Below are 12,378 nucleotides of genomic sequence, written 5' to 3' on the forward strand. Positions count from 1 at the left end.
TTCCCACGACAGACCTGTTCTCTTCTCTTCTCCTCTCTTCAGATTCTCTCTTCTCCATCACTCTCACCCTCATATCTCATATACTTGTCTTTCACATCTCTCCCATCTCTCTCCGCGTCTCCTCCTCGTCTCACCACCACCACCGCGTATCCTCCTCGTCTCTCCCATAATGAAAGCAACTTGCACTCGGGGAGGAGACTGATGAAGAAACGGAGAATGTCTATGAGATTAAACCGAGTGATACCAAGCTATAAGCTTATCCCCGAGGAAAATTGATGTTCTATCACATACGAAGTAGTGAACATCAAGTACTCTCCGATGAAATTTGAAGAGTTCGAACATAAGAAGCTAATTGAATACGAAGAAGCAATGGCGAAGATGATCTCTAATTTATTATTAGCATAATTATATAACAAAAACAATAATGGAGCAAAAAAGAAAAGAAAGTTAGGCAATAAATGTTGCGGTTTTTTTTTAAACGCTCACAGACTGACACGTGGAATGAAGTCTTCTCATGCATTCTGGTGAAAACCGTTTAAGGAAAACTTTAAAAATGCTTCTCCTTTAATATATAGGGGATTATCCGCTATACAGTAATGTATATACTTGCATCAATGTAACATAATTTTTGAGCATAGTATAAAGATATATTTACATGCATAAAGCACACAACCAAAGCACAGACTGTAACCTTTAAGCATCATACTATAATATACCAAGGACGTACGTTAAGATTTCTGTATAGGTTAGAGAAAGAAACGTTTTGTATGTTACATTACCGTCCCGAAACAAAAATTTCCAATTAAGAATGTTTTGATCTGTCCAGAACATCATAGCCCAATGGTAAAGATGGACTCCTTCCTGCACCTAGGTTGTGAGTTCGAACCCTGCTAGAAGGAACTAAGTCATGATTTCTGGACACCAACACGGTTATGGGCCTATGCTTTAGAACCCATTTGCATATCCGGAGAGAAGGTCTATCCGTAGGCTACACCTCCCCTTGGGGATTAGTCTGGGTTCTTCCATAAATTCGGGATACGTCTAGGTTAATCAAAAAAAAAAAAAAAAGTTTTGTTCTCCTTTTCCAATTTGAATTAGCTTGGAAACTAATAATAACTACGGTGATTTAATAAAGTCAAGAAACATCATAATCACTGCACTAAATCGAAATCGGTGTATACTTAGCATAATCACTGCACTACAAACTAAAGATACATCAATCTTTTTCGTCTACTGTTAATATGTTTAACACAAGTTTTGGTATTATTATTCTTTAAAAAAATCTATCCCAATTATATCTGATTTACATGGAAAATCAAAATACTCTGTTTTTTTTTTGTGTTGTTCTAGCAAACTATCACCTACGACGCACCCTAATATCTTTTACCATACACCACCCAATTAATACGCGCCACTTCATTAAACAGGATTCAACATTCCAAATATACCCTTACAACACACGTGGCGACTCGTGGTTTGGGAGCAGGATCTGACGCTCTGGGTGCAGTTGTGATTATAAAAACCCCTTCATCTCTTCCTCTTTAACCTCCACACTTCCCGCAACAGACCTTAAACGCGGTCACTGACGAACCACCGAGTTAACTCGCTCCTGAGAAGACGATGGAGGAGACAGATCGTTCACGCGCTTTCGCCAAAGACGTTAAACGTATCGTCGTTAAGGTATTCTCATCATCTTTCTCTCTATCCATGTTTCGTGGGAGAAACATCTGCATTTTTCAGATCTTCAGAGACGAATCAGAATATTCAAAAACATTTATTTCTGGTAAATATTTTTATTTTTGTATTTTTTTTTTTGGTCGTAAAGGTTGGAACAGCTGTTGTAACTGGGAAAGGTGGAAGATTGGCTCTTGGCCGCTTAGGAGCTCTCTGTGAACAGGTTTTTTTTTATTTATTGTTTTTTTCACTTTAACCCAAAAGTTTTCACGAAAGACATGTGAAAATATATAAAAAAATGTAAATTGCACCTTTTTTTTAATTTATGTAAAAAAAATTGTCAGCTTGCTGAGTTAAACTCGGATGGATTTGAGGTGATATTGGTGACATCTGGTGCGGTTGGCCTTGGTCGCCAAAGGCTTCGTTACAGACAGATGATCAATAGCAGGTTTAGTTTACAAAAAAAAGTTTCTACTTTTAACCATTTTTCTCCCTTTTAATAGTAATAAAAAAAAGGGTGATGAGACCATTTGGCTTATGTGAGATGTGCTTGAAAAGTTTTGTTCTTTTGTGGTGAAAGTTTGGTTCTTTTTATGTATTACAGTTTTGCGGATCTCCAGAAGCCTCAGAGTGAACTTGATGGAAAGGCTTGTGCTGGTGTTGGACAAAGCAGTCTTATGGCTTATTATGAGACTATGTTCGACCAGCTGGATGTTACTGCTGCTCAGCTTCTGGTGAATGACAGCAGTTTCAGAGACAAGGATTTCAGGAAGCAACTCAGTGAAACTGTCAAGTCCATGCTTGATTTGAGTGTCATTCCGATTTTCAACGAGAATGATGCTATTAGCACCAGAAGAGCTCCTTATCAGGTTTGTTTCACTCTCTTTTTTGTTTGACTCTCCCTCTAAGATGTTTGATTCTCGTAGTCTAATGTTGAGCTACTACATGTATGCAGGATTCCTCTGGTATCTTTTGGGATAACGACAGCTTAGCTGCTCTACTGGCGCTGGAACTGAAAGCTGATCTTCTGATTCTTCTGAGTGATGTCGAAGGACTCTACACTGGTCCTCCTAGTGATCCTGACTCTAAGCTGATCCACACGTTCATCAAGGAGAAACATCAAGATGAGATTACATTTGGCGACAAGTCGAGGCTAGGGAGAGGAGGCATGACTGCAAAAGTCAAAGCTGCTGTGAATGCAGCTTATGCTGGGATCCCTGTCATCATAACCAGGTGTGTGGGCCCCTTGTAAAACTCATAGATGCACAATCTAAACTTTTTTTGTGTTGGATGCAAAGTTGATTTACTATTCTTTTGCTTTTGAAGTGGGTTTTCAACTGAGAACATAGACAAAGTCCTCAGAGGACTCCGTGTTGGCACCTTATTCCATCAAGATGCTCGTTTATGGGCTCCGGTCACAGATTCCACTGCTCGTGACATGGCAGTTGCTGCGAGGGAGAGTTCCAGAAAGCTTCAGGCCTTATCTTCAGCAGATAGGAAACAGATTCTGTATAATGTCGCCGATGCTCTTGAAGCAAATGAGGAAACAATCAGAGCTGAGAATGAATTAGATGTAGCTGCTGCACAAGAAGCTGGACTTGAAGAGTCAATGGTGGCACGCTTAGTTATGACACCTGCCAAGGTAAGCCAGTAATCTTGGTGGGGTATTGTGCTTTTTGTATGACCTTATTGTGTAATCTAAAGGCTTTTTGCTTTTGCTTGATAGATCTTGAGCCTTGCAGCTTCAGTTCGTAAGCTAGCCGATATGGAAGATCCAATAGGCCGTGTTTTAAAGAAAACTGAGGTACTCAAGAGAATAATTGTTATCATATGATCCTCCTTGTTGACGTATACTAGTTGTTTATGCTAATTGTTCTTGGTGATAATTGCTTTTACAGGTGGCAGAGGGTCTTGTTTTAGAGAAGACCTCATCTCCATTAGGCGTACTCCTGATTGTTTTTGAGTCTCGACCTGATGCACTTGTCCAGGTATGTTAAAGAGTCAAATGTCCTCTCTCTCTTCTTAGAAATGTGAAGTTGCTGAAGCTTTCCTTTTACTCACAAACCAAACAGATAGCTTCACTTGCCATTCGTAGTGGAAACGGTCTTCTACTGAAGGGTGGAAAGGAGGCTCGGCGATCAAATGCTATCTTACACAAGGTACAGCGCCTCAGATTTTATCATTTATAAGGCTGCCGCAAAGTTACCAGCTCTTTTAATTCACTTAATTGGATGATAATTTGGTTTAGGTGATCACTGATGCAATTCCAGAGACTGTCGGTGGTAAACTCATCGGACTTGTGACTTCAAGGGAAGAGATTCCTGATTTGCTCAAGGTAAACAGATTTACAAACATGGAGCTGCAACAACTCTTTATTATCTTTTTGTTAAAACTAGCACCCACCATACCATTTGCATTTTGTGCTACAGCTTGATGATGTTATTGATCTTGTGATCCCAAGAGGCAGCAACAAGCTTGTTTCCCAGATAAAAAGTACTACAAAAATCCCTGTGCTAGGTCATGCAGGTACGGTTTCAACTTTGCTTCTTTTTTTTTTGTTCCATATAATTCTTTAGTAGGGTTGTGCTAGAGGAGTGTTGATGACTTTATTGTCTACTTCCAGATGGAATCTGCCATGTATACGTCGACAAGGCATGTAATCTGGATATGGCAAAGCGCATAGTCTCTGATTCAAAGTTGGATTATCCTGCAGCCTGTAATGCGATGGTAAGAGAGCTCCTACCTTCCCTCGAGATTTCAGTAATGCAGTGAGCTTATGGATTACAATCTTATCTGTCTTTTCAGGAAACGCTTCTTGTGCATAAGGATCTAGAGCAGAATGCTGTGCTCAATGAGCTTATATTTGTTCTACAGAACAATGGTAAGTTCATAAATGGGCCAATTTATTTGTGTGGCTATTAGTTACTGTTTATTTGGCAGCATACATGTATGTACATACCTTCAATTATACTTATGAGGTATATTTAACTACAGGAGTCACTTTGTATGGTGGACCAAAGGCAAGTACAATACTGAACATACCAGAAGCACGGTCGTTCAATCATGAGTACTGTTCCAAGGCTTGCACCGTTGAAGTTGTTGAAGACGTTTATGCTGCTATTGATCACATTCACCGACATGGGAGGTAAAAACTCAGACCATAACAGACATTGTCGTTTGTAATCATCTTTTGTATCTTGTGCTGGAAATGTTCACTCTTTATCTTGTCTTGTAATGTTATTGAGAGCAGTGCACACACAGACTGCATTGTGACAGAGGATCCTGAAGTTGCAGAGCTATTCCTTCGCCAAGTGGACAGGTAAAATACTGAATCATGAACTTTGCTTACTCAATCTCAGACTTTGATTATGTTGGTAACTGACTTTTAAGATATGCGGTCATTGAACAGTGCTGCTGTGTTCCACAACGCAAGCACAAGATTCTCTGATGGTTTTAGATTTGGACTTGGCGCTGAGGTGGGAATAAGCACAGGCAGGATCCATGCCCGTGGTCCAGTCGGAGTTGAAGGATTACTTACAACAAGATGGTATAACTTTTAGTTTCATGGCGCTTTCTGTGAATGTTCTTTATGAATTAGTTTTGTAAGTAAAGAATGGTTATGGTGTGTGTTAACAGGATAATGCGGGGAAAAGGACAAGTTGTGGAAGGAGACAATGGGATTGCTTACACCCATCAAGACATTCCCATCTAAACTTCCAAGACTTTTTCTCTTTGTGTCTGTTTGTGTTGAGACTTGGAAGTGAGGAGAGGAGAGGATGACCTTTTTGTTTCCTCTCTGCCAATATCATATCCTATCACTATTGTTATCGAAACCCTCCCTTGTGAAGTGGTTTTGATTTAGGGCTTAGAGTTTGCACCAAAAATAAGTTTCCGTTTGCTCATAAGTAAGACGATGAATGTTTTTTATTAGCTTGTTCTTCTTTGTCCAACAAAAAGAAAAAAAAAACTCGTTGTAAGGGATACCTACCCTACACCTTTCTGATTTATCAATTTATCTTTTGAGTTTGAATCTGCATTGTGAACATAAGAGTCTCGTTCTTTGTATCAATGGCAATCTCATCTGGAAAAGCCATGCAACTAAACTTAAGACTGAGTCCACTCTTCTTGGTAACAGTTTCCATAAAGACCAGGCAATGGCATGCTTACTACAACTTGTAACATGTTCCCTCTTACACTCTCTAGTTAAGTACTCAAAAAAGGAAAAAAAGAATAATATTCAATTGAGAAATGTTTTGATAAGTTACAAAAAATAGAGACACACACCAAATGACTAAACAAGATAAGATATACATCATTTTGTTTATACTTTTATTCAAAGCCAAAGAAGAATAACAGAAGCACAAAGTTTGAGAGAGATAAAATACACAAAAAACAAAAAAGAAGATCCCACATAGATAATCACATAACTATCTCTGGCTTCAAGATGTTGGATTTGATCTCCTTGTGTGGCAAAACAACCCCTCCATTGGTGTATATCTCATCCCCAACATGAACATCTTCCCCCAAGATCGTCATGTTCTCAATCCTAGCCCACTGCCCAACCGTTGAGTGCCACCCTACGATACTGCTCGAGACACACGCATGCTTCTTGATCCTTGCCCCACGCATGACCGTGCACCGTGAAAGCCTCACCCCTGACTCAACAACGCAGCCCGGACCAATGGCCACGTCTGGTCCTATCAAACACCCTTCTCCAATCTTAGCGGTTTCATCCACCAGAACGTTCCCAACAATGTGTGCACCGGTGGTTAGCTTGGCTGGAGACTTCTTCCTGAGAGAGTCTAAGTAGAGTCTCAGGCCCGTTATGTAGTCCTTGGGTTGTCCAATGTCCATCCAGAATCCAGGTAGCACCATGGCGTAGAGCCCTTGAGCTGCTGCAATCTTGGGGAAGGTCTCTTTCTCGATCGATGTTGGTCTTAGCTCAATCTTGTCGAGAACAGATGGGTTCAGAAGGTAAATCCCAGCGTTGATCTTGTTGCCTACAAACAGTTTTGGCTTCTCCACAAACTTCTCAACTTTTCCTGTAGTTTCATCCATGACAACAACTCCATACTTGGACGGTTCATCAACCTGTCAAACCAATATACACATATCCACATTAGATTAACAAACATATAAACTTATCACTTAACAAGAAGAGATCAATGTTCAAGAAAATTGACTAGACATTAACAAATTGTTGATTTATTTTTTATATATTATAATTTTACATTAAATACTTTTGCTTTTGGACTTAGTTAATAAAATTATTTTAATAAATTAACATATACAAAAAATAAACTAGACAAATTTGTGGATTTGCACTAATATAATTGTTAAATTTAGACTAATTTAGAACGATTTAAGTTGCATAAATGAATATTAAGAAGGTGCCTAGGAGATTATTAGGTTTGATGTGATCTCACCTTTGTCACCATAATGGAGGCTTCACCACCGTGAGCTTTGTGAAACTCAATCATCTCTTTGAGAGGGTACTCACTGATCACATCACTGTTGAGGACAAAGAAGGGCTCTCCAGATCCATCAACCAGTTTGTCTCTAGCTAGAGCCAGAGGACCAGCCGTACCCATAGGCTCAGTCTCTTGTGAGCAAGTGATTTTGATTTCGAGCTTTGCCTCAAAGTCTTTCAAGAAGTTAAGCATCACCTCTGGTTGGTAATTGATGGCCAAAACCACTTCGTCGACTCCAACTGCCTTGAGCGCCTCTATCTAACAGAGAACACATGCTTCGGTTAAAAAACTAAGACCAAAGACAATGATAAGTAGAAGAACCTAGTTTAGGAGGATGATCATTAAGTTATACCTGATGAAGGATCATGGGTTTGTTAGCAAAGTCAACAAGGGGCTTTGGGAAACTGAGAGTCAATGGTCTCAAGCGAGTCCCGAACCCTCCAACAAGAATGAGAGCCTTCATCTTCTAGGACTCAAACTAGACTCTTTCTATTCCTGTAAATGCCAAAGTCAGATCTTAAACAATGTGGGTGTCTGTAGCTACAAGATCTGAGAGTGTATCAAGTCTTAAACCACAAGTAGGTGAAACAGCACAGAACACGTGCATTTAGATCCACACGAACACAATAGATCAAAAACAAAAAACTGAAAATCAGACAAAGCTAACAACTTTTGCCTGAAATTCAGTTGCTTGATCAGACAATTCAACACAAACCCCAACAGCTGTCAAAATGTTTGAATCACGTCACTAACATAATCAAAAAAATCTCAGCTTAAACCCAGATCGATCACCATCATATTCAAGATTTAAACCCAAATAAATGAATCCGCAAGAATTCAAATCAAACTCAAAGAAAGGACATGCAACATCACGTCGAGATGAAAGTAAGAGACTTTAGGCATTACCTTGGAAGAAGAGATCTCACGGGATCGAGAGATCTGAGATCGGAAACAAGAGAGTTGGGGGGTCAGGCTGAGCTGTGATGATGAGGAAAGGAAAAGAGTTTTGTTGGCAAATCATTTATCAAGGGATACCCATTTGTTATATTTATATACACATATACAGTGAAGATAACGAAAAGAGTTTTTACGTATTTAATTTTCCCTAATAAAGTACAAACAAACTGTGAAAATTAAACATGTTACCTTTGACTTTTTTTTTTTTGGTGGTGAAGTAAAGGTCCAACGTCGCGTAGATGCTTTACCCTAAACTCATATCCCAAAATGCAATGAGAATATTCTGTTTTGTTCCACAGATATAAATGTTTTTAGATTTTTACTAAAAAATGATTTTCAATAAATTATTTTATCTACTTTATTTATACTAATTAAAATAGTTACTGCATAAAAGTTAACTCTCTACAAATTATAATATTAGAAAAGTATTTTAGTATTTTTAGCAAAAAAATTTTTTAGTATTATATATTTATTTTAAAAGATGAAACATTATTGGAAAGTAGGGAGTATAATAAAAATAATATATGTCATTTCATCACCGAAGTTTTTTTTTCCTTTTGAGAACATCGATCACTGAAGTTCTTTGTAGATATTTTTTGTCAATCTGAATTTTTTTTAAAATATTTATGAAAAGTATACTCTTCTATTGAAACTAAGGTTTTATTTTGCTAGCTCGGTTTATTCATTCCACAAACTAACTTTTCAAAATAGATGTGTGCGTCTGTGGTGTAAAACAAGTTCATTATCAGTTAAGATGTATTTCATGTCGTTTTTCTAACCAAAAAATGTATATCATTTCGTCATAGTAATATATAAAAATGATGTCTGAACACTGTAGCGTTTTCAACATGATCATAGTGTATGTGTCATATCATAACCTTACTAATAAAGTTTAGTACTTAGAATGACTACGTTTACGTGAATAGTTAAGCGACTACTTAACTGACGTTCACATAATGAACATCCACATAAATCTATATACTATGGTTCTGGACGCAAAATATTTTGTCTTCTACTCTTTTCCGACACCAAAAGAAAAAGAAAAAACTCAAATCAACCAAAACATGGATAGAAAACCCATATTATATAGTAAACTAAGCTGAATATACTAGATTTGTTAATATATTGAGGGTTTGGTAGACTAGATTTTAAGAATATGCAAATTCCATTTCGATATTCTAGTTGTGAAATGTCTCTGTAATGCGGGCCAATCATTTGGATGAGAGATAAGCTGCGTGGCAAAGGCTGTGAACACTAAAGAAGAGCTTGAAAGAATATACCTAATTTGATCCATCACATGTATCACACTCCCTTATTGTTTTTTTTTTGGACGAAAACTCCCTTATTGTTTTTCTTTCAAATTATTGTTTGTTTTGTATTCATCTTACAATTTGCAATTCATGTGAATATTCATTTAGTTTACGTTCTACCCACGTGACATGACATGTTACCTTTAGCTTTCTTTCTTTTTTTGACTAAACCTTTAGCTTTCTTTATACTTTCGATTTTATAAATACAGCGGTGCGACCGACAAGTTAGTATGTTTTTTTTTTAATATATATTATTAAATTAATAATATCCGAACCGGGATTCAGAATTGATTACAATCACGCATTAGAGAACCCGTTTCTACCCGACATATTAAGCTTCCCTTACACAAACTTAACCGGCGCGGTCCACCTAAAAACCAAAGTATACACGGAACCGATAACGTTCTCTACCAGAGGAAACCTAGCTCGTGAAGATGGAATTAACGCAGGCTAACCCACATTGCCGGTACTTCCCGAGCCTAGGAGACTGTACAATCGTCCTAGTTGGACTTCCAACCGGAGTAACTGTAAACCGGTTTCTTCTGCAATGAAGAACCTATCCGACCATTCCTCAGCACAAAACCGGTATATCGGGGGAAGAGTCGAGCCACTGAACACTACAATACCTGCACAAGCCGGATGAACGCCACACCTTCCTAGCAAGAGAACGGGCTGTAATGGAGGCACCACCGAGAAATGAACTTCAGACCCTGCAAAAGAGAAAGAATGCGATCTACCGAAACAACCAATTAGCTAATCCGGTATCGGGATAATCCCACTCCAAGCAAGTCTCCACCGTCGAAACGAAGAGCCAAATGACACCATTAGCGCCTCAAGACGACGCCTTGCCCCGGGAACAGAGAACCTGTCCCAGTCTCTGTTGCGCCTCGTCCGGTAACACCGAGGGAGAGTCGGATCACCAAAACAAAGCGAGACTGAAGAGCTCCAACCTCAGCGCAAAAGGCAGAGCATCCACTACCCGGGGAAAGAGAACGGCCAAACAAATGAAGAGCAGCCAACAAAGATGATGAAGACAAAGCCATAGACGACAAGCCTTCAACTCGGCTTAAGAACTGCAGACGAGGACTCACAGAAACACAGTAACCACGCAGCCACCATATTCATGTGTACGAACCGGTAGAAAGCTTCCACCGCCTCCCTTGAGCAACAGCAAATCTCCTTCCGCTGCAAGACACCAAGCAACAGAAAAGAGGAGAGCTGGAAAACCCCACTCCACAACGAAGTTCAACTTCGCATACACAAGCAAACACAAAACCAGAGGAGAGAACTTGACCCAAATCCTCAACGCCACCATCACCAAAAGCTTAGACAGAACCGCAAAGTAAAACCGGGATCTTTTCGAAGCTTCCACCCTGAAACGCCGACTCCACTTGCCCTCAACCCTCACCGTCGTGCCGAAACTCCAGATCGATGACCACCAGCCTCGGATTCAGATCTCTCCGGAGTAGATCTAAAGGAACCGCGGCGGCGCATCTTCCACAGAAACAAGCAAGACGACAGCAAGACGGAAGGAGAGTGAAGTGGAGCAAATATCAAAGAGGAGAAGAAGAGGAGGAGGCCTCCGGTGACCACGCGCTCAACCGCCGATCACCGGAGCAGAACGTGCCGGATTTTTGTTTTTAACAAAGAAGAGGAAGAGAGAAGATGGAGAGACTCGGGGAGTTATTTGCTCCACTTAGTATGTTAACTCTGTTATTTTTCTTAAACGACTTATTAATTTAGTTATTATATATAGTGATCCATATAAAGTATTTAGAAGAAACTGCTTTCTCTATTTAAATCATCAATATGTTCATCACTTTTATATCTCTGTAGTAGGTTCATTAATCATCTTGCTCCATCACGTAACTTATAGAAAGCATACTGTAGATGGATATATGTTTACGAATCTTGTTTCATCAGTTGAGTTCTGTTCATCTTCTACATTTTAACATCTTTAAATTAGAGCACATAATAATACTGTTCGCGAGAAAGTTACATAAGCTGTAAAATTGTAGGGAGATTTAGGGACTTACCCCAAACGAATGTCCAAATTAGAGATGTACCTATATGGAACATAAACTGATTTTGTCATACCATTTAATATCAGAGAAGACGAAATCACCCCTCTTTTCTCATAAAGAGAAACTGACACAGCTAAGTGAGGCAGACAGGTATATCAGAATGGCACAGACATCTTCAGTTCGTAAATCAAGGCTAGACGACCACTTCTTTTTTTTTTTTTTTTTTTTTGATTGGTGACAGAATTTTTTGGGAGATTCAGCCTACTAGAACTGATAGCTGGATTTGGAAGAACTTGTGCAATTTGAGACACCTAGCGCGACCTATGCTGGTTTGTGAGGTAGGAAGTGGTATCACTGCTAGATTCTGGCATGATAACTGGACGTCCTTAGGTCCTTTGATTGAGCTTACGGGACCGAGGGGGCCAGGTACTACCGGACTTCATGAGGACGCGGTGGTAGCTGAGGCGTTAAGGGATGGTGAGTGGTGGTTGAGTCGCAGTAGGAGCAGGAACAGACTGATATCTATGGTTCGTGAGAGCCTCCCGGATGCAGCAGGAATCGTTGCATCAGAGGTGGATGACATGTACTTGTGGAAGCCCGGTAATAGTGTCGCCTCTTCCTCCTTTTCTGCAGCTGATACTTGGGAGGCTTTGCACCCCGCAGGAGAACCTGTGTTCTGGCATCGCCAAGTATGGTTTCAAGGGAGGATACCTAAGCACGCGTTCATAACTTGGGTACTTGCTCGGAACCGTCTTGGAACGAGAGACAGGCTGAGAGCCTGGGGACTACAGGTTCCTGCAACTTGCGTTCTGTGCAATACTACGGACGAGACCATGCAGCATCTGTTCTTTGATTGCACTTACAGCTCGGAGGTGTGGAGTTTCTTCTGTTCTAGACTTGGAGTTATCCCGCCCCTTTTGTTTGAGGATGGCCTTCGATGGC

The 12,378-nt window shown here is 39.7% G+C and overlaps 3 protein-coding genes across 3 annotated transcripts in view; 2 read left to right on the forward strand and 1 right to left on the reverse strand.

Moving 5' to 3' along the window:
* Window positions 1-1,531: 1,531 nt before the first annotated feature.
* LOC108843963 (delta-1-pyrroline-5-carboxylate synthase A) lies at window positions 1,532-5,704 on the forward strand. The gene is made up of 17 exons (XM_018617127.2): window positions 1,532-1,680; window positions 1,826-1,897; window positions 2,019-2,122; window positions 2,279-2,543; window positions 2,630-2,907; window positions 3,001-3,316; window positions 3,401-3,478; window positions 3,573-3,662; window positions 3,747-3,833; window positions 3,923-4,009; window positions 4,104-4,200; window positions 4,298-4,401; window positions 4,480-4,555; window positions 4,669-4,819; window positions 4,925-4,993; window positions 5,084-5,221; window positions 5,311-5,704. Exons 1-17 carry the CDS (start codon window positions 1,621-1,623, stop codon window positions 5,384-5,386), a joined length of 2,148 nt encoding a protein of 715 aa, XP_018472629.2. The 5' UTR covers window positions 1,532-1,620; the 3' UTR covers window positions 5,387-5,704.
* Window positions 5,705-5,982: 278 nt separating this feature from the next.
* On the reverse strand, window positions 5,983-8,209 carry LOC108847863 (mannose-1-phosphate guanylyltransferase 1). Its single transcript, XM_018621222.2, has 4 exons — window positions 8,052-8,209; window positions 7,498-7,640; window positions 7,101-7,403; window positions 5,983-6,765 (listed from the first exon to the last, which is right to left on the reverse strand). Exons 2-4 carry the CDS (start codon window positions 7,606-7,608, stop codon window positions 6,094-6,096), a joined length of 1,086 nt encoding a protein of 361 aa, XP_018476724.1. The 5' UTR covers window positions 7,609-7,640; window positions 8,052-8,209; the 3' UTR covers window positions 5,983-6,093.
* A 3,550-nt stretch (window positions 8,210-11,759) lies between these two features.
* Window positions 11,760-12,378, forward strand: part of LOC130510011 (uncharacterized) — a 964-nt gene continuing 345 nt past the window's right edge. The window contains exon 1 of the mRNA XM_057006344.1: window positions 11,760-12,315. Coding sequence (XP_056862324.1) covers window positions 11,760-12,315 — 556 coding nt within the window. The remainder of the gene's footprint in view (window positions 12,316-12,378) is intronic.

Source organism: Raphanus sativus, chromosome 3 (genome assembly GCF_000801105.2).
Source record: "Raphanus sativus cultivar WK10039 chromosome 3, ASM80110v3, whole genome shotgun sequence".
NCBI classification, from domain to species: Eukaryota; Viridiplantae; Streptophyta; class Magnoliopsida; order Brassicales; family Brassicaceae; genus Raphanus; species Raphanus sativus.